The sequence below is a fragment of the Harmonia axyridis genome, chromosome 4 (assembly GCF_914767665.1).
Source record: "Harmonia axyridis chromosome 4, icHarAxyr1.1, whole genome shotgun sequence".
NCBI lineage: Eukaryota > Metazoa > Arthropoda > Insecta > Coleoptera > Coccinellidae > Harmonia > Harmonia axyridis.
Window position 1 is genome coordinate 47,825,198 of NC_059504.1, and position 20,991 is coordinate 47,846,188.

General features: G+C 36.2%; 1 protein-coding gene across 3 annotated transcripts in view; it reads left to right on the plus strand.

The window, feature by feature from the left end:
• LOC123677402 (transmembrane protein 198) overlaps positions 1-20,991 on the plus strand; it is a 61,982-nt gene that overhangs the window by 31,189 nt on the left and 9,802 nt on the right. For all 3 annotated transcript variants that reach the window (XM_045613896.1, XM_045613897.1, XM_045613895.1), the window contains exons 3-5: positions 1,192-1,386; positions 17,366-17,476; positions 19,002-19,229. In XM_045613896.1, the coding sequence (XP_045469852.1) occupies positions 1,197-1,386; positions 17,366-17,476; positions 19,002-19,229 (529 nt within the window). In that variant the 5' untranslated portion in view covers positions 1,192-1,196. The remainder of the gene's footprint in view (positions 1-1,191; positions 1,387-17,365; positions 17,477-19,001; positions 19,230-20,991) is intronic.

The following is a 20,991-nucleotide window of genomic DNA, read 5'->3' on the forward strand; positions in this document are numbered from 1 at the left end:
TGCAATAAAACAACGATGGATTATTCGATTGACATGAATTTTATTTATCCGCAAGATAATATTGTAGCATTACATTTTGAATATGATTTCTGGCATATGACCGCCACGGCTGGCTCGGATGTAGTCCAATCTGGACGTCCAATTTTCGATGACTTTTTCCAACATTTGTGGCCGTATATCGGCAATAACACGACGAATGTTGTCTTCCAAATGGTCAAGGGTTTGTGGATTATCCGTATAGACCAATGATTTTACATACCCCCAAAGAAAGTAGTTTGGCGGTGTTAAATCACAAGATCTTGGAGGCCAATTCACAGGTCCAAAACGTGAAATTAGGCGGTCACCAAACGTGTCTTTCAATAAATCGATTGTGGCACGAGCTGTGTGACATGTTGCGCCGTCTTGTTGGAACCACAGCTCCTGGACATCATAATTGTTCAATTCAGGAATGAAAAAGTTAGTAATCATGGCTCTATACCGATCACCATTGACTGTAACGTTCTGGCCATCATCGTTTTTGAAGAAGTACGGACCAATGATTCCACCAGCCCATAAAGCGCACCAAACAGTCAGTTTTTCTGGATCTAACGGTGTTTCGACATACACTTGAGGATTAGCTTCGCTCCAAATGCGGCAGTTTTGTTTGTTGACGTAGCGATTCAACCAGAAGTGCGCTTCATCGCTAAACAAAGTAAAATGGACGTAGTGCGCGATACGTATTCCGCACAGAACCATTATTTTCGAAATAAAATTGCACTATTTGCAAGCGTTGTTCAGGCGTGAGTCTACTCATGATGAATTGCCAAACCAAACTGAGAATAAATCACTTGACAGCTGTTGAATCGGTCGCCATCTTGAACAGTAATGCCAACTTAAAGTTATATACCTCGAAAAAAAAGCCCCCTTTATGTTGGTATTTGTCCAAATTATTTTGGTTAACGGCAGCTGAAAATGAGTAATCAACATGTCGTATTTGACACTGATATAATAAAATTAAAATTTGAAGTCATTATCCAAGTTTCCTAGGATATGGTCTGGTACCAATTGAGTTGCAGCACAAAACTATATACCAGAAATTATCGATGACATATTCTTACTCAATTGTTATCGTGCCTATAGCGACTAACAAGTTATATTGCATATATGTTTTTTAATTTTGACGTATTACTACATAATTCAAATTTCTTCCAGAAAAAATGGAGAGTGCCGCCCAACCAGGCCTCCTGGTTCCTCCCAGGCCCAACGGGACCTTATTCCCAATTCCCGGTCTCCCTAGAGATGAACCGAAAGTGGAACTTTGTGCCCGCGTCGACACCCACTATGATCTCACCACCGCAGCAATTTGCTGCGGTTACATCATGTTCGGCATCCTGTACACGTTTGTGGGTAAGTAATCGGAAACAATCATTGGAAACAATTACATTTGTTAATGTATCGAATTCGCCGATTGGATATCGATCGAGATACAACTACAGATAGTTCAACATTTAGTAGACTGAAATCGATGGATTTGTTCATGCGATTGATTAGGGACTGTCACAGGGTTCAGTTCTAGTTTCAATACTTTTCGCACGTTTATTCTGAGTCTCTATCCTACCTTTCGAAAAAAGTGGATTCATTTATGACGAAAAGATATATAGGATACGTTCCTAAAAAATCAGGAGTTTTTTCCAGAGAACTGTTCCAAAAATTCTTGCAAGCAGTTCCTAATGCTTTGTTTTAAGAATAAGGAAAAAATGTCATAGTGATTTCCTCTGTTAATTAGATTGTTATATCCGAAATTGTGGAAGTCGCTTTAATTATGGGAATCTATAGCACAAATATTTATCATTGAAAAAATAAACCAAAATTAAACGGATTTTTGACATGTTTTTCTACATGTTTGAACTTTGGTTTTTTGGGAGCTAGAGAACTTTAAACAATAATAATAAGAAATATTGTTACATAATCCAGTCGATTAGTTCAATTTTTCACTACTCTTCCCATTAAATATAGGGATTCACGGCTTGACTTGATTTCAAGTCAAGCTCAAAGTTTTTTATATTGAGGAACCTTCAGGCTTTGTTTGTTTTCATAATTTTCCATCCAGGATCTAAGAAACATGAGGCATCTTGTAGATTTGTCGCCTAACCTATTGCAGGTTTTTGTAACTGTAAGATCAGCTCTGGAAAATTGTCTTTCAAAAGGAGCTGAAGATGCTGACGTTGATGAAAAATCCTTGGTCTTTTGGCCAAGTTTGGAAAGATATTTCTGAATTTACCAAAATCTACCAAAATATTTCATTGAAATGTGGGAAAACTACTAAATTGAAACACTGGCAAATGCTTGAGTCTCTAGGCGCTCGAGGAATCACCTTATTTAGTCTAAGAGCGCACGGGATTGCAGAAATATATATGCCGTGCGACGTGTGCATATCAAGCTCAAGTAATATCGAGTAGCTTGATATCAAGTCAAGCAGTAAATATCTAAAATCAAGTCAAGCCAAGCTCAAGTATGTAATTTTTCACGAGCTTGATTTTCAAGTCAAGTAGTTGGTTAAAAATGTCAAGCTACTTGGCTTGATGAATCCCTAATTAAATATTGCCTTACGGCGTGAATGGTGACTTGAATATTGGCTTCCAATACTTCAAGAGTCTCTAGCTTGTCGGCATAAACCACTTTACACTCCCCATGGAAAGTAATCGAGAGGCGTTGAGTAGCAAACAACGAGGGGGCCAGTTAACAGGTCCACTTCTGAGAATAAAGTTGTCACCAAATTGATTTTTCAATGATTTGATGGTTGAGCGGGCTGTATGGCAAGTTGCACCGTCTTGTTCGAACCAAATGTCGTCGATGCGCAGCTGACGATGATTTTTGATATTAAAAATCAGGCAGCATGGCTCTATAGCGCTCACCATTCACAGCAACTGAAGCTACTTCCTCATTTCGAAAGAAATAAGGACTGCTGATGTCGCCAGCGTCTAAACCGCACCAAACAGTCAATTTTAATGGATGTTATAGTGATTCGTTAATACGGCAATTTTGCTTATCGGCAAATGCATTTAACCAGCAATGAGCTTCATCGCTAAAAACAATTCTTCGGTTAAAATTGTCAACTAGTCGGCTAGTTTCAAATTTGCCCAATCGTCAAAAATGCGACGAAAACAATGTCCATTTGGCTTTAATTCTTGCACGAGCTGTACTTTATAGGCACGTAAGCCAAGATCCTTATGTAAAAGGCCAACAAGTTGAGAACGGCGACGCATCAACATTCCGTCGTTTTCTTCAACATTTCGCGCTAGAGCAACAATATTCTCTTTAGTACGTACATTTCTTCGTCTTGTTGATGGATTTGAATCGAGAAGAGTAAAATCATTGCGAAAACGATCAATTCCTGCACGAATTGCTTGCTCACTAGGACGATTAGGTGAAAGTAAAATTAACGAAATGCTCTATGAACTTTGCAAACTGATTTATTTTTTCAAAGTGAATTTTACACAATTTGGAAGCGTTAATCTGGCGTTAAACGATACATGATGAATTGTCTAACCTTACTGAACAGAACAGAAATATCAACACAGTTTGACATTATGTCAACTGTCAAACCATAGACAACAACCATCGAAACTTCTAATGCAGCTGAAAAAACACAGGTTGAATTGAAAACAGAGTTGGAAAGAGTATTCCCGCAAGTTTAACAAACTGAAATAATTATTGTACTAAAATATGCATCACTTTCAACATGTCTGCGTGGTGATTTATATTTCCAGCACTGAATGACAGTCAACTCCGCGGCAAGTTGGAATTGGGGCGACACTGTTTCGAAAATCTCCCACACACTAGCATTCTGGATTCTCTCGCCGATATTCGCCGATTTGACATGATCAATTTGTTAATATTCTGTTCCGAAAATAGCGCGTCCAATTTGAACAACCTTTCAGCCCGCCTCAACACCAACGGTCATAAATTCCAGCAAAATTTAATTGACGCGAATTGGGTTAAGCGAATGCATCAAGCGTCCTTGGTAAAAAAAATCGACACCTGGTTCGAAACTAAGATACATATCGGGTGTCCCAAGGTGAGTGGCCTATTAGATTATTATGGAAACTATTGATGGTAAAGATTTCAAATTTTGTGGATAGATATTTGGCTAGTTAAGGTACATTTTTGAAATAATTTCACATTTCCAGTGTTGCCGGATGTACGACAATTTGGCAACAACTTTGTTATTTTGAATGGGACATCCGGTATTTCTATTTTTTTTATGATACTCCATAAAATATTAAATCTATTCACTCTTACTTTTCCATCCCTATCTTCAACGGTTTTTGAGTTATTAATTATTTTTCGAAATTTTAGATCAAATTGGCGTATTACGAAAATGACTCTAGTTCGCTCAATATTTGAAATTTAAGTCAGAAATTTTGCAAGTCGTTAGATATTGATCTGATCTGTGTCACTGCTTTTGAATTATGGTTGTCAATAATACAGGACGGACCAAAAAAAATCATCATTTGCCAAGTTACAAAATAGTCAAAAAGTCTGTGTAAGTGAATAGAAAACTTGTAGAATGTGTTGTACTGATTCCAAAAATTGAAAAATATACTAGGTGTCTAATTTGAAAAAATAGACTTTTTTACAATTTTGTAACTTGGCAAATGATGATTTTTTTTGGTCCGTCCTGTATTATTGACAACCATAATTCAAAAGCAGTGACACAGATCAGATCAATATCTAACGACTTGCAAAATTTCTGACTTAAATTTCAAATATTGAGCGAACTAGAGTCATTTTCGTAATACGCCAATTTGATCTAAAATTTCGAAAAATAATTAATAACTCAAAAACCGTTGAAGATAGGGATGGAAAAGTAAGAGTGTATAGATTTAATATTTTATGGAGTATCATAAAAAAAATAGAAATACCGGATGTCCCATTCAAAATAACAAAGTTGTTGCCAAATTGTCGTACATCCGGCAACACTGGAAATGTGAAATTATTTCAAAAATGTACCTTAACTAGCCAAATATCTATCCACAAAATTTGAAATCTTTACCATCAATAGTTTCCATAATAATCTAATAGGCCACTCACCTTGGGACACCCGATATATATAAGTATACTGTTATTATATTTTCCATGTATTTTAATTAATATTTGTGAATATTTAACAAAATGACAGGCTTCTTTTTCTAGTTAATTAGTTAGAGCAAAAATTAACCAAGGGATAGTTATTAGCTCTAAAACTTATTATTTAACTGAATATGCTCAACATTACTCATATTTGTTTTTGTCAAGTCGAAATGTTATACCTTACACGAATATTTGTATAACTCAATAACTTCGTTTGTTTATAGAACCTGTTGCTACAGGTTCAAGCAAAAATATCTAAAATCACGTCAAGTCAAGATCAAGTATGTAATTTTTCACGAGCTTGATTTTCAAGTCGATTGGTTGGTTAAAATATCAAGCTACTTGACTTGATAGTTTTGAATTTTGACCAACTACCTGACTTGAAAATCACTCTCGTGAAAAATTACATACTTGAGCTTGGCTTGACTTGATTTTAGATATTTATTGCTTGACTTGATATCAAACTACTTGATATTACTTGAGTTTGATATGCACGCGTCGCACGGCATATATTTCTGCAATCTCGTTCGCGCTTAGACTAAATAGGGGGATTCCTCGAGCGCCGAGAGACTGAAGCATTGGCCAGTGTGACTTTATTAGTAGTTTTCTCTCATTTCTATGAAATCTATTGGTACATTTTGGTAATTTCAGAAATATCTCTCCAAACTTGTCCAAAATGGCTAATGATTTTTTATCAACTCCAGCATCTTCAGCTCCTGTTGAGAGACAATTTTCCAGAGCTGCTCTTACAGTAACAAAAACCTGCAATAGGTTAGGCGACAAATCTATAGGATGCCTCATGTGTCTTAGAACTGGATGGATGAAATCAAACAAAGCCTGGAGGTTTCTCAATATTAGGAAACTTTATTTTTTTATTATTTCTTATTTTGTTATGATTTATAGTGATTTAATTTATGTTTTTATTTAAAAAGAGTTGATATTTTCGGTTCTTTCATACAATAAGTTCGATAAATAAAAGTGTTTTTTGCAAGTTTCCTTCTCATTTCAACATTTTTTTATTGATGTGACACTACACAATAAAACTGCTAAAAATCAAGTAGCTTGATATGATTCAAGTACTTGATAAATAAATACTTGACTTGAGATTAATGAACTACTAGCCAAGCCGTGAATCCCTAACAAAAACCATCGAAAATTTTCATGTAGCTAAAAAACACCTGCTATATTCGATTATTCATCGATATTTATTCATTAAATTTCCAAAAAAGTCGACATGTGATGAATGAGGAAAAAGTGAATCATAGTGTATACTTTGCAGCTCTTGTATTCTTCTCATTCTAAAACGAATACTTCGGATATAAAGGGTGTTTCTTTTAGAGCTATAGAACTTTGAATTGCAATAAAACAACGATGGATTATTTGATTGACATGAATTTTATTTATCCGCAAGATAATCTTGTGGCATTACATTTTAAATATGATTTCTGGCATATGATCACGGCTGGCTCGGATGAAGTCCAATATGGACGTCCAATTTTCGATGATATTTTCCAATATTTGTGGCCGTATATCGGCAATCACACGGCGAATGTTGTCTTCCAAATGGTCAAGGGTTTGTGGCTTATCCGCATAGACCAATGACTTTACATAGCCCCACAGAAAGTAGCCTAGCGGTGTTAAATCACAAGATCTTGGAGGCCAATTCACAGGTCCAAAACGTGAAATTAGGCGGTCACCAAACGTGTCTTTCAATAAATCGATTGTGGCACGAGCTGTGTGACATATTGCGCCGTCTTGTTGGAACCACAGCTCCTGGACATGTAGTGTGTAGTTGTTCAATTCAGGAATGAAAAAGTTAGTAATCATGGCACTATACCGATCACCATTGACTGTAACGTTGTGGCCATCATCGTTTTTGATAAGTACGGACCAATGACTCCACCAGCCCATAAAGCGCACCAAACAGTCAGTTTTTCTGGATGTAACGGTTTTTCGGCATATACTTGAGGATTAGCTTCACTCCAAATGCGGCAGTTTTGTTTGTTGACGTAGCCATTCAACCAGAAGTGCGTTCATCGCTAAACAAAATAGAATGGACGTAGTGCGCGATACGTATTCCGCACAGAACCATTATTTTCGAAATAAAATTGCACTATTTGCAAGCGTTGTTCAGGCGTGAGTCTATTCATGATGAATTGCCAAACCAAACTGAGAATAAATCACTTGACAGCTGTTAAATCGGTCACCATCTTGAACAGTAATGCCAACTTAAAGTTATATACCTCGAAAAAAAAACACCCGTTATTAAGGAGGTTAGAGAGGGTATTTTCTGATCCTTTCAAAAACTTTTCTGTCGGAAAAAATTAAAAACTCATTAGAACATATTGAAAACCGCCAACTTCTTTGCACATATTCATTGTTCCGGTGTGGCACCAATTGGGCATCTAACTATCTGCCGATTTTTTTTCTTTCATCTGACCGCATCCCCGACCAATTTGTCTGGGTTGTTGAACCATTTGGGTTCAGCTTGTCGATTTGCAGCATCCAACAGGAGACGGCAAAACAGCCTCGCCAAAGCAGGCCATACCATGTGATGGCAGACTGCGAATAGGGCGATCAATGTCTACGACCTTGCGCCCAGAAGACTTGACGGGCATACGTCATCACGTCCACGCTCTATTGTTTCCAAACATGAAGAGAGACATCTATTTTTTCTTCGTTACCCGGACGACGGTATAACGAATTATCTTGACCGCTTTTTCACGTCTCAACGCCCTGTTGGATTCCTTGAATGGAATTCCAATTTGGGGAGGAATTGGGTCATAACTGCTCAAGGATCGAGGACGCCGTTGGATATTAAATCGAACTGCAGCCATTCGAGCGATTTTTTTTCTATCCAACTCGAGAGATTCAGATATAGCACGTCCAATCAAGAAAGCAAACAAAGAACTGATGATTTGAAAAGCCCACACGAGAAGACTATGGCTGTTTAGATTTTTCAGTGCTCCATTTCAAGTGTATTTCTTCATTTTCACAATGAATAAAAAAATTCTAGAAAATCACAGTCAGTATTGATTATAATTATGTCATTGTTGTTAGTTTAGTTAATTAATTTCTGATGTTATGATCCTTTCGCCACTTCGTGGCTCGTTTTTGAATTTTGATCTCGTGGATATCTGTGCCTTCCTCACTTGTATTATACATGAATATTCTTCAACTATTGCCATCAAAATACATAGGCGTACAACTTTGCTTTCGCCGTTTTTTTCCGAAATTCTAAGCTTTATTGTAAAAAAATTGTTATAACGGGTGTTTTTTTTTCGAGGTATATATCTTTGAGTTGGCATTACTGTTCAAGATGGCGACCGATTTAACAGCTGTCAAGTGATTTATCCTCAGTTTGGTTTGGCAATTCATCATGAATAGACTCACGCCTGAACAACTCTTACAAATAGTGCGATTTAGTTCGAAAATAACGGTTCTGTGCGGAATACGTATCACGCACTACGTCCATTTTATTTTGTTTAACGATGAAGCGCACTTCTGGTTGAATGGCTACGTCAACAAACAAAACTGCCGCATTTGGAGTGAAGCTAATCCTCAAGTGTATGTCGAAACACCGTTACATCCAGAAAAACTGACTGTTTGGTGCGCTTTATGGGCTGGTGGAATCATTGGTCCGTACTTCTTCAAAAACGATGATGGCCAGAACGTTACAGTCAATGGTGATCGGTAAAGAGCCATGATTACTAATTTTTTCATTCCTGAATTGAACAACCATGATGTCCAGGAGCTGTGGTTCCAACAAGACGGCGCAACATGTCACACAGCTCATGCCACAATCGATTTATTGAAAGACACGTTGGGTGACCGCCTAATTTCACGTTTTGGACCTGTGAATTGGCCTCCAAGATCTTGTGATTTAACACCGCTAGACTTCTTTCTGTGGGGCTATGTAAAGACATTGGTCTATGCGGATAAGCCACAAACCCTTGACCATTTGGAAGACAACATTCGCCGTGTTATTGCCGATATACGGCCACAAATGTTGGAAAAAGTCATCGAAAATTGGACGTCCTGATTGGCCAAATCCGAGCCAGCCGTGGCGGTCATATGCCAGAAGTCATATTTAAAATGTAATGCCACAAGATTATCTTGCGGATAAATAAAATTCATGTCAATCGAATAATCCATCGTTGTTTTATTGCAATTTAAAGTTCTATAGCTCTAAAAAAAACACCCTTTATATCCTGAACTTCAATGTTCCAACAGTTGTAATTTTTTTAAATTCAGTTTTATTTGGTATTTCTTGTTTATTGTAGGACTTATATGGTGAAAGTCAATCTGCGAGAATTAGGACATTCTGCATTTTTATACGTTTGAATTTCTTCCACATGACAATAACGACGATATTTATTTGCGACTGTAAACATCATTGCATTGATCTTCTCGGAAAGGACATATTTCCATTATCGACATTACATTTTAACGGCCAATAAAACAGATGTTCGGTGGTCAGAAGACACAGGAACTAGGGGCACTGACACTGAAAACACACACAAACACGTTACATGCAATGCAATTTCAACGATTTAATGCAGCTGTTTTCAATTTCTGCATGTTTCCGTTCTATTTTTTCGTTTTTGAACTATGATGATAAGAGAGAAACGGAGTACAATATACTCTTGAAGTTTCTCAAACAAGCCTGATCAATGTCAAACTTCAGAACAACAATATTTAAGAAGAGCACGTCAGAAACTTTTGGGTCTATGTTTATCATTTACCGCCCTTGTTCCTAAGTTTCATTGAAAAGCTATATATGGGTAAGAAAGCTGTCATACATCGAGACACTGACCTTTTAGAGCAAAAAATTTTTTTCGTGATTAGCCACGATGACCTTTTCGACGTTTATAAAAAACTAATCATAATTTATAGATGAAAATTTAAACGTTGTGATTTGAGACAATACTATTACTATTACTCCCTGAAATATACTAACTGACAAAGAAAGTGCAAAACCCAGAAGGATCTGTTTAAATTTTTTTTTTGGTAAAACATAGATAGGCAAGGAGCAAATGATTGAATTTGGAAAAAAAATCGTGAAGGTTCTTTTCATGTGAACAATTTTTCTTACTTAAATATTTTAGTCATTTTTTGCAAGTTTTTCAAAATTATCAACAAACCAGCTGTTCAAGGAGATCCAAAGTCGATGTTTAGTTGTTGTTAAAATGCCTAGAGCACGTGTACGCGGAATTTATCGCCAGCTAAGTGAATTTGAAACAGGTCGAATTATTAGTCTACTGGAGGTGGTGTTGTCATTTCGAGAAATCACTAACCGTACAAAAAGAAATGCAACTACCTATGAGATATTGTCAAGCGTGGTTTGATAATGCCCAAAATCGAAGAAGAGAGGGCACCGAACGTTGAAGGAGCACAAATGAACTTCAAGATCGATGTCTGAGACTTATGGCCATTAGAGACCGATTTGCGACAACTCGATCTTTGACTGATGAGTGGTTAGGAGAACAAGGCCATCCTGTAACTGTCGGAACGGTTTATCGCCGTATAAGATCTTTTGGACTGCAGCATTATCGACCCCATCCTGTGTTACCTCTGACGGTTGAGCATCGTCGGCAATCATAACAGAGGTGCAGAGAACATCAACATTGGAATGTGGAAAGGCATTAGGCCGTCTCTTCTGATGAATCTCGATTATCCTTGGGTGCACATGATGGCCGAAGAAGGGTGAGACGACGTCGGGGAGAAAGACGTGAACCTCAGTTTGATGTTGAGCGTCATGCAAACCGGACAGTATGCGTTATAGTATGGGGTGCTATTGCACATGCAAATAGGTAACCTTCAGTCTTTATTCGAGGTAACATGACAGATCCCCCGATTTTTCGCCCATATAGCATGTTTGGGACATCATGGCTAGGAAATTTACCCCAGCTCCCAGGGACTTTGGCGGCTCTGAGACATGATAGCTTAGGATAGGATCCCTCAAGAAGAAATAGACCATCTCATTGTATCAATGCATCAATTGCATCAATGTTTGGGAATGTATAGATAATCGCGGAAGACAAACACACTATTGACAAATTCATTTGAATAAATTGTAAACCTTTCGTTATTTTCTCCAAATTTAATTTACTCCTTGCTATACTATCTAATATCTATGTTTCACCAAAATTTAAACAGCTCCTACTGGGTGTTGCAGATTCTTTGTCAGTTAGTATATTTTCAGATCTTCAACTTCCGTTTATAGCAGAAACAGAATACTGCTTTCTTATTTCGAATGGCACACCCAGTATATTATTACATCATCAGCTAGCTTATTCGATGACAATTTTAGCCATAACTGGTTAAAACTCAACGGTTCATGACTCAATGGGATTTTTATGAAAAAAATGGTGACGATAGGAATCTTTTTAATTTTCTATACTTTCAATACGTAGTATTATAAGACTGTTTGTGGTTTGGATCAAAAATATACAGGATGTTTATGAGAAGATCATGAACTTGTACAACTCAAATTCATCAGAACTCAAGATTTTCAAATTAGAACATTTTCTGATTAAATTCGAAATTAAAAGAGCTGTATCTATAGCTGTCGTGGAGGAAATATTTTTATATTAGTCCATGGTGAAAGACTCTCATCCATACCCACTATATATAAAGGATTATGATCATAATATTCTCTGAAGATTAAGATGGTAATTTTGTAGGATTCACGAACTTCAAGGTTCCCAAATTAAATTTGAAACTCAAAACTAAAAACAATATAATGGATCGCTGCGAAGTAATTAACTCAATGATGATTGCATGTTATGAAATAATTGCAGAATTCGATGTAAATGAACTAAAATATATAATAAAAATTTCATTTGGGGCTCAGACATACATAATCGATTAATAACTCATTCAATTGGTACCATTTTTTAGTGTTACGCGATTTAAACAATGAAAAAAATTCTTGATATCAAATTTCGAAGCTATCTTTCGCAGAATCGATTTTCCGTGAACATATCACGATATTCTACCGATAGGAATGACTTTCCATGAATTCGTGGAAATTCTTCACTAATGGAAGCGAATGACTAATCAACTCCGGAAGTTTCGATGATGGAATGGAGATTTTCAGTTTGCGCAACTTGGTCGGGCCCGCGAATACGTTCTGCAGTAATCGATTTTCCAGAGGTAAAACTCACGTTTTACGCGATAATGTACACATAGGAATTGAAAAAAAAATGGGGTCGAGAGAGATAAAACCAGGTGTTCTGTTTAATGAAATATGTCAAACTGTTTCACAAAGCTATTATCGACCCATCAACGCCTTTATTGCAATTTGAAATCTATGATTCGTTCGAAAATTATCTGAAATTTAACACAAAATTAATTTTATTGTGACAATCACCGCAATGAGATTTTTGTGAAACCTGCTGTTAGTATATAAATAACTGCTTGGAAAGAGCTTGGATCAAAAAGAAATCCAAATGTCTTCCAGGGAACATTGATTGGATACATTCAATGTGACCTTGCAGTTAGATTTCAAGCTCATTTCTAAGGCCAAGTAGATTTTTTTCAATATGAAATATAATTTTTTTCTTCACAAAATATTAATCTTCTTGGAAAACGAGCGGTAATGTAGGTCATAACTCGCGCAGATGAAGTTTGCAGCACGAGCCGCAGGCGAGTGCTGTAATTCATCAAGTGAGTTATGACCGTTACCGCGAGTTGAATACTTTACTTTTCCTACGACTGCTATGAAAAGTAGCGTATTCTCCACAGCTTACTCAATCCCAAAACTATTTATTGTTCATACTGGGGGAAATATTATTCCCCACGGCACTTTGCCAACACCTCGCTTGGTAGACCAATGAAATTGGGCATTTGAGTCGTTTTTATAGAAACGCAATAAATTAGCACATACTGTCAACAAAGGCCATTTTGATTTGAATCAAGTCCATTACTTGAATTATTGAAATTTGTGCAGTTGTAGGAAAAGTATAGTGTGCAACATGTGGAGAAAGTCGTTCTCTCGCTCGTGTGTTTGCGGCACTCGCCTTTCAGGCTCGTGCCACAAACTTCCACACTCGCGAGAATAGTTGGACTTTCCCCACTTGTTGCACAATATACTATTATCTACGACTATTGCAATAAATACTAAAATACAAGAATAGAGAAAGAACTTTATTGACAAACTCCAAAACTAACCTATAAACTTCAAAATTATCAATGTGACATTCCTCCCCTCAATAACAATAATGGAATGCTCCCTTTCGGCCAATCGAATGGAAGCACAGATCCATCTTATCCGATTTATTATAGTGAGTTATTATAACTCACGCTGTTTGTCGATAGATACTATTAATTGCTCAAAAGCAATTGAATAATGAATATATAATTCAATAAAAGTAGATTAAAACAATTTATCTCTTTTGTTTTTTCCATGAAATTAAATTTGTTTCATGCTTAAGTTGGTCATGATAAAGTTATTTCTCATGGAATCATTTGCTTTTGGATTCCGTATGAAGATATCATAAAATAAAAACTAGTTTTTTCTGAACATTTTTCCAACCGCACACTTGCGTTGATGCTGATTTTGCGATAATAAAATCTCTGCATGCCGAATTCTGAAATTGTTATCACTGCAAGCAGATGCAAATATGGTATAAATGGTACATACTTGTGAATTCCAGATTGTGCGTAATTTCTGACAATTTTTTTTGTATTAATTTTTCTTGTTCATTTATTTCTCCTCGTTATTCCGTCTTGTCAATTGATGCTTTTATCCACCGTCTGAAGTTTTGAAAATAAGATATAAATTTACCTATAGTCATAGCAAGATTTGGACATTTCATCAGCACAAATGTGCTATTAATTTAATTTTGATTTGCATCTTTTATTTTTAATTTGTTCTTTGTTTCTACATGTATACACACTTCTTCAAAAATGCTCAGTAGTAGATTTTCATTAAAACCATGCTAAGCATGAAACATTTCATATCACTATAAAACGATTCATATACAAATATATCTTTTTTTTTCACGACCAATAAGATTCTGCAGAGAAAAATCGTATATTCCCAGTTCAAAAAATCTATTTGACCTTGAAATCAAACTCCAAGGTCACATTGAGTGTTTGTAATCGATATCCCCCTGAAGACTTAAACTTTCATTGTCTCATGTAATAATTTCATGTATTCGATTTGATTTGAGTCCTTATAATGTCTGTATTGAAATTTTCAGCCAAGAAAAACTAAAATGATAAGGTTCAAGTCAATGATGACGATTGACGAATCTGTCCTCTAATATTGATTCTATCAAAGACCATATACACGATAACTTTCGAACTGAAAAAACTAGGAACTTGTAATTTTCAGGATATGTTTGGAATTGAGTTCGTTAATGGGCAAAATCTGACTGGGAGTTCCGTAAATATGGCTGTTCGAAATTTAGGTTTCCCCTTATCTCAATACTCAATGGTATTACTGATTTCTAATCCAATTATTGCATTCATATTGCTCATATCATTTAATTCAGTACGATCACAGCTACTCTCATATTTAATTAACATTATATAATTTGTCATTGCTTGGATACAATGCGGTGAATAGAATGAAATAGATAATAATTGAATATATCGACGTAAACAATATAAGATTTATGGATATCGGAAATAAAATAAAAACTATCGATGCATAATCTATATGCATACATTCTATTCTCTATTCACGTAACAAGTTCAAGAGATAACAAAAGTCAAGTTCAATATTTTATCGTTGACTCGGCTCAGAGAACAATGATGTTGGTACATTATTACTCAACCCTTTGATATTGTTTCTACCGAAAGTAGTGAAAGCTTCTCTTTTGGGAGGAAAACAAATTCAAAAATTTTAACTCGAATTACTTACGATTTGAAAATTTACACTTGCAAGAAACATTTCATATGATATAAATGAAAAATTTTATTTAAATTAAAAACTATGTGAGACAAATCCTTGAATACTGTACAATTTTGAAGGGGTCAATTAGAAAAATTAAACCCCAAACCCTAAAATAAAATACCTTCGAATGACTGGCTATCAATGCGATCACATTATAATATTTTCACTGCATGTTACCCTCAATAATCAGCATAAAGCTTTCATTCATCTTTAAAAATAGACCTATGAATATTTGGGTTGATTCCATGAATTTTGGTGAAACAGTTGGGAAGGTTGGGGACAAAGTAAAAATATAATAAATGCTTCATTGCGATTTATTTACATTGAAGTCGTAATTCTGCTTAATTTGGCAATCAGGTTTCATCTGTCGATATCAAAGAACCGAAAAATTCGAGAATAGCACTAACCTACGTCAAGAGCTCTTGACTGATCTGTTGCGCCGAAAAATTTTCACCATTTTGTGAATTTGAATAATTTCAATGTGTTGTTGAATCGTGTATCGTTCCATTTATAGTAATGACGTAGTTTTTACTTATCAAATGCCAAAATATGGTTGCTCTTCAAAAATGATAGCTGCTAAGATAGTGGGCTGTTCAAAATGAAACCTCTAATTGGAAAACCATTCAAATCTACATGCATAGTTTCAACTCGATCGGAAAGTTGTTACTGAAATATTTGATTTTTTTTCGATATGCGGTTTGAATTTCTTATTTTTCTGATTATGCGATCAACACGAAATTTTGTTTCAAGCTCGAAACTATTATTTTATATCTGCATGCTATATCTCAATTCGGTTGAATCAATTTACTTGAAATTCTGCACAAAGCTGTTATTCTACGTCTAAACTTTCATCTAAGTCGAATTTGTAGATTTTCAATTATCAGGAAAACAATATTTCAAACGGCAATATTCATGAAACCGCTGCTGTTGGAATTTTGCAATTGAATAAACTCAACTTCGGAATTCTCCGTTCCAGAGTTATCGTGTTTACGGACTGAACGGACAGACAGAACTGAATTTGACAACGAATTCGTCATGATTTAATCGAACCTTATCGTTTGAAACTTAATTTCTAAAGTTATCTTATTTATGGACGGAAGAACAGACTTAACATCGTCCAAGAATTCCTCATAGGTATAGGGATTCATCAAGCCAAAGCTTGAGCTTGACTTTACTTGATTTTAGATATTTATTGCTTGACTTGATATCAAGCTACTTGATATTACTTGAGGTTTCTTCACATTTCATCATTTTTTTATTGATGTGACACAAAGGGTGTTTTTTTTTCAGAGCTATAGAACTTTAAATTGCAATAAAACAACGATGGATTATTCGATTGAAATGAATTTCATTTATCAGCAAGATAATCTTGTGGCATTACATTTTAAATATGATTTCTGGCATATGACCGCCACGGCTGGCTCGGATGTAGTCCAATCTGGACGTCCAATTTTCGATGACTTTTTCCAACATTTGTGGCCGTATATCGGCAATAACACGGCGAATGTTGTCTTCCAAATGGTCAAGGGTTTGTGGTTTATCCGCATAGACCAATGACTTTACATAGCCCCACAGGAAGTAATCTAGCGGTGTTAAATCACAAGATCTTGGAGGCAAATTCACAGGTCCAAAACGTGAAATTAGGCGGTCACCAAACGTGTCTTTCAATAAATCGATTGTGGCACGAGCTGTGTGATATGTTGCGCCGTCTTGTTGGAACCACAGCTCCTGGACATCATGGTTGTTCAATTAAGGAATGAAAAACTTAGTAATCATGGCTCTATACCGATCACCATTGACTGTAACGTTCTGGCCATCATCGTTTTTGAAGAAGTACGGACCAATGATTCCATCAGCCCATAAAGTGCACCAAACAGTCAGTTTTTCTGGATGTAGGGGTGTTTCGACATACACTTGAAGATTAGCTTCACTCCAAATGCGGCAGTTTTGTTTGTTGACGTAGCCATTCAACCAGAAGTGCGCTTCATCGCTAAACAAAATAAAATGGACGTAGTGCGTGATACGTATTCCGCACGGAACCATTATTTTCGAAATAAAATTGCACTATTTGCAAGCGTTGTTCAGGCGTGAGTCTATTCATGATGAATTGCCAAACCAAACTGAGAATAAATCATTTGACAGCTGTTGAATCGGTCGCCATCTTGAACAGTAATGCCAACTTAAAGTTATATACCTCGAAAAAAAAACACCCGTTATTAGGTGTTTTATACCTTTTTCGGATAAAAATTCTGAATTACAAAGTGTTTTACGAGCATCCTCTCATTGGAGACACTCCGTATAGAACGTTGAAAAAAAAGTGAAATAATTTTTCCATTCGTCTTTCAGGTTACAGGCTCTTCAAGACGGTGATGTTTCTCACTGGATTTATATTCGCGTCGAGTCTGGTCTACCTGATGTGCTTCCAGGGCGAATTGATGCCACCTTATGGAAATGCGGGTAAGCATTTTACTGCCCCTCATTTTCTTTATTATTTTCCACAGAGGAATCGCTCCGACGTGTCCTAGAAACTAATGGTATACTCCACCATGTGAACTGGGTCATGAAAAATGAGGAAACGGGCGAGATTTTTTTATTGTAGACATTGTTGTTTTATTTTATAATTTCGTTTCTTCAAATGTAAATGAGGTTTTTGATTTAATACGTTCGCATTTCATGGTTCGGAATATATAGGATCTAATACATATAGTCTGAGAGCAATTCATTCAACTAATCCTTTTCTCACAAAGCGAGAGAATTTTTAAATAATTCTTCATTATCCGTTCCATTAAGAATAGGTGTTTATAATACAGGGTGATTCACCGGAAGGCCTATTAGACGTTTATGAAAAACTAATCATAATTTCGAGCTGTAAATTAGCATATTGGGGTTTGAGACAATGATTTTTCTTCCTAAAATATTTTCATCCGCCAGTGTGACTGTATTAGAAGTTTTCTGATATTTCCATGAAATCTCTTGGTAGATTTTGGTAGTTTCAGAAATATCTTTCCAAACTTGGCCAAGGATTTTTTATCGAGGCCAGCATCTCGAGCTCCTGTTGAAAGACATTTTCCAGAGCTGCTCTTACAGTTACGAAAACCTGCAATAGATTAGGCGACAAATCTATAAGATGCCTCATGTGTCTTAGATCCTGGAAAATTATGAAATCAAACAAAGCCTGGAGGCTTTCCAATAAGACACTTTATTTTTTATTTACTTGAAATCAGGTCAAGCTCAATCCAAGTAGATTAAAAATCAAGACCAGCCGTGAATCCCTAGATATCAGATAAGACAAAACTACGGGAAACCAAGAAGTGTAGTACCTACTGAGCCAAATTTTCTTTTACATTTTTCTTAACTACTAGATCCCACCAAAAACGTACTGGAGGAGAGAAGCGGGCACTATTCTGTTACAAAAAAAAATTATCCTATAGATTTTGCATTCAAAATTGGTATATCACATTTCCATATCATATAATGAAAACTTAAATTGTAATATCTATGCCAAATTGAAGTTAAATATCTTGTGAAGCGTGAAGGGAAGGTGCTATAACCAAAAAACTTGAAAAAAATCAAACTTTAACATTTCGTATCTCGAAAATAAAGATCCGAGGAATTAGCGATTTTCGTTAGTACCTCCAATTTAGGAACACCCTGTATACTGCAGGTAGGACTTTGAGGTGAAGGTAGTGTTTTAAGGATCATCGTAATATTAACCATCTTTATTTCCAGGATAATCTGTTGTATTCAAATATTTTCAATTATGCAATTATGTTGTAGAAAAAAATTGTTCAGTTTATGGATATAACATCGAGTTCAAACATTTGTCCATCTACCGTCTGAAGCTCTTCTCGTAAACATTTCTTATCAAAAATAGACCGCTTTAATCCCTAATGATTATTGTGAATTCAACACAATATTAATTACACATATAATTTTAGTAAAATACTCATCATTATTTCTGAACTTCGCTCTTCATTCACAGGTGTGGCGATTTTGGCAGGTGTTCTGTTCGGTTTAATAACAATGTTGGTCCAATATGTGGGTCTCTTCATGGGTGGACTACACACCGGCTTCCTGTTAGGTCTAGCTGGTCTTTTAACAGCCGACCACTTCATGGAAACCTCCCCAAAGGGTTCTGTTTGGATGTGTGTTGGAGTCCTGCTTGCTTCAGCGCTTTTATTTGCCATTTTCAATTTGTATTTCAGAAAAGGTAAGGATTGAAATTTATTTTTATTTGAAATTACGCTTCACTAAATACATCCCGGGCCAAATCTGTAGAATTTTACTTTATTTGTTAACATATTCAAGAGTGATACATGATAAAGGGTGCTTTTTTTTAGAGCTATAGAACTTTAAATTGCGAATAAAACAACGATGGATTATTCGATTGACATGAATTTTATTTATCCGCAAGATAATTTTGTGGCATTACATTTTAAATATGATTTCTGGCATATGACTGCCACGGCTGGCTCGGATGTAGTCCAATCTGGACGTCCAATTTTCGATGACTTTTTCCAACATTTGTGGCCGTATATCGGCAATAACACGGCGAATGTTGTCTTCCAAATGGTCAAGGGTTTGTGGCTTATCCGCATAGACCAATGACTTTACATAGCCCCACAGAAAGTAGTCTAGCGGTGTTAAATCACAAGATCTTGGAGGCCAATTCACAGGTCCAAAACGTGAAATTAGGCGGTCACCAAACGTGTCTTTCAATAAATCGATTGTGGCACGAGCTGTGTGACATGTTGCGCCGTCTTGTTGGAACCACAGCTCCTGGACATCATGGTTGTTTAATTCAGGAATGAAAAAGTTAGTAATCATGGCTCTATACCGATCACCATTGACTGTAACGTTCTGGCCATCATCGTTTTTGAAGAAGTACGAACCAATGATTCCACCAGCCCATAAAGCGCACCAAACAGTCAGTTTTTCTGGATGTAACGGTGTTTCGACATACACTTGAGGATTAGCTTCACTCCAAATGCGGCAGTTTTGTTTGTTGACGTAGGTATTCAACCAGAAGTGCGCTTCATCGCTAAACAAAATAAAATGGACGTAGTGCGCGATACGTATTCCGCACAGAACCATTATTTTCGAAATTAAATTGCACTATTTGCAAGCGTTGTTCAGGCGTGAGTCTATTCATGATGAATTGCCAAACCAAACTGAGAATAAATCACTTGACAGCTGTTAAATCGGTCTCCATCTTGAACAGTAATGCCAACTTAAAGTTAAATACCTCGAAAAAAAAACACCCGTTACATGTCAATTATAGGGTGACATTAATTATCGGTTTAAATATATAGAAGAGAGTTGGTGTTTTTTAAATCGGACACTCTATACTGGGTGATTGACCTGAATGGCCTAAGACGTTGATGGAAAACTAATCATAATTTTTAGCTGAAGATTAGCACATTGGGGAATGAGACAGTGATCTTTCTCCCTAAAATATATTCAGATGTCTACAACTTCCGTTATACCGTCAACAGACTCGTTGCCGCAGCCAGACATTTTGGCGCCCCGGCAAAATGGAATTTCGCCGCCCTGATTTGCCTAATTTATCTGAATTTACTTTCAAGGAGCCTCTGCTATTCTCCTCAGGCATGTTTTAAGTTCCTAATTAAATCGTGTTCTTTAATTTGAAATCATGGTTTGAAAGTACGATGCTCTATATAAGTCTATAGTAAAAAGACGACGTAAATACCTATTTGTATTTTCATAACTATATTTGAGAGCGCCTATTCGATTTGAAAAAAATTGGCTCTTGGTGAATTTTATTGATTTACTACAAAGAGTGGTATTTTCACTGAGAAAACATTTTTGTTTGAAAAAAATTGTCTTTTCATATTAATTGATTGCGCCCCTAAAATTTGGCGCCCCGGCAAAATGTTCGGTTTGCCGATCCTTGCGGCGGCCCTCAACTCGTTGAAAAAAAAACGGTTCATGAGTTAATGGGATTCTTATAA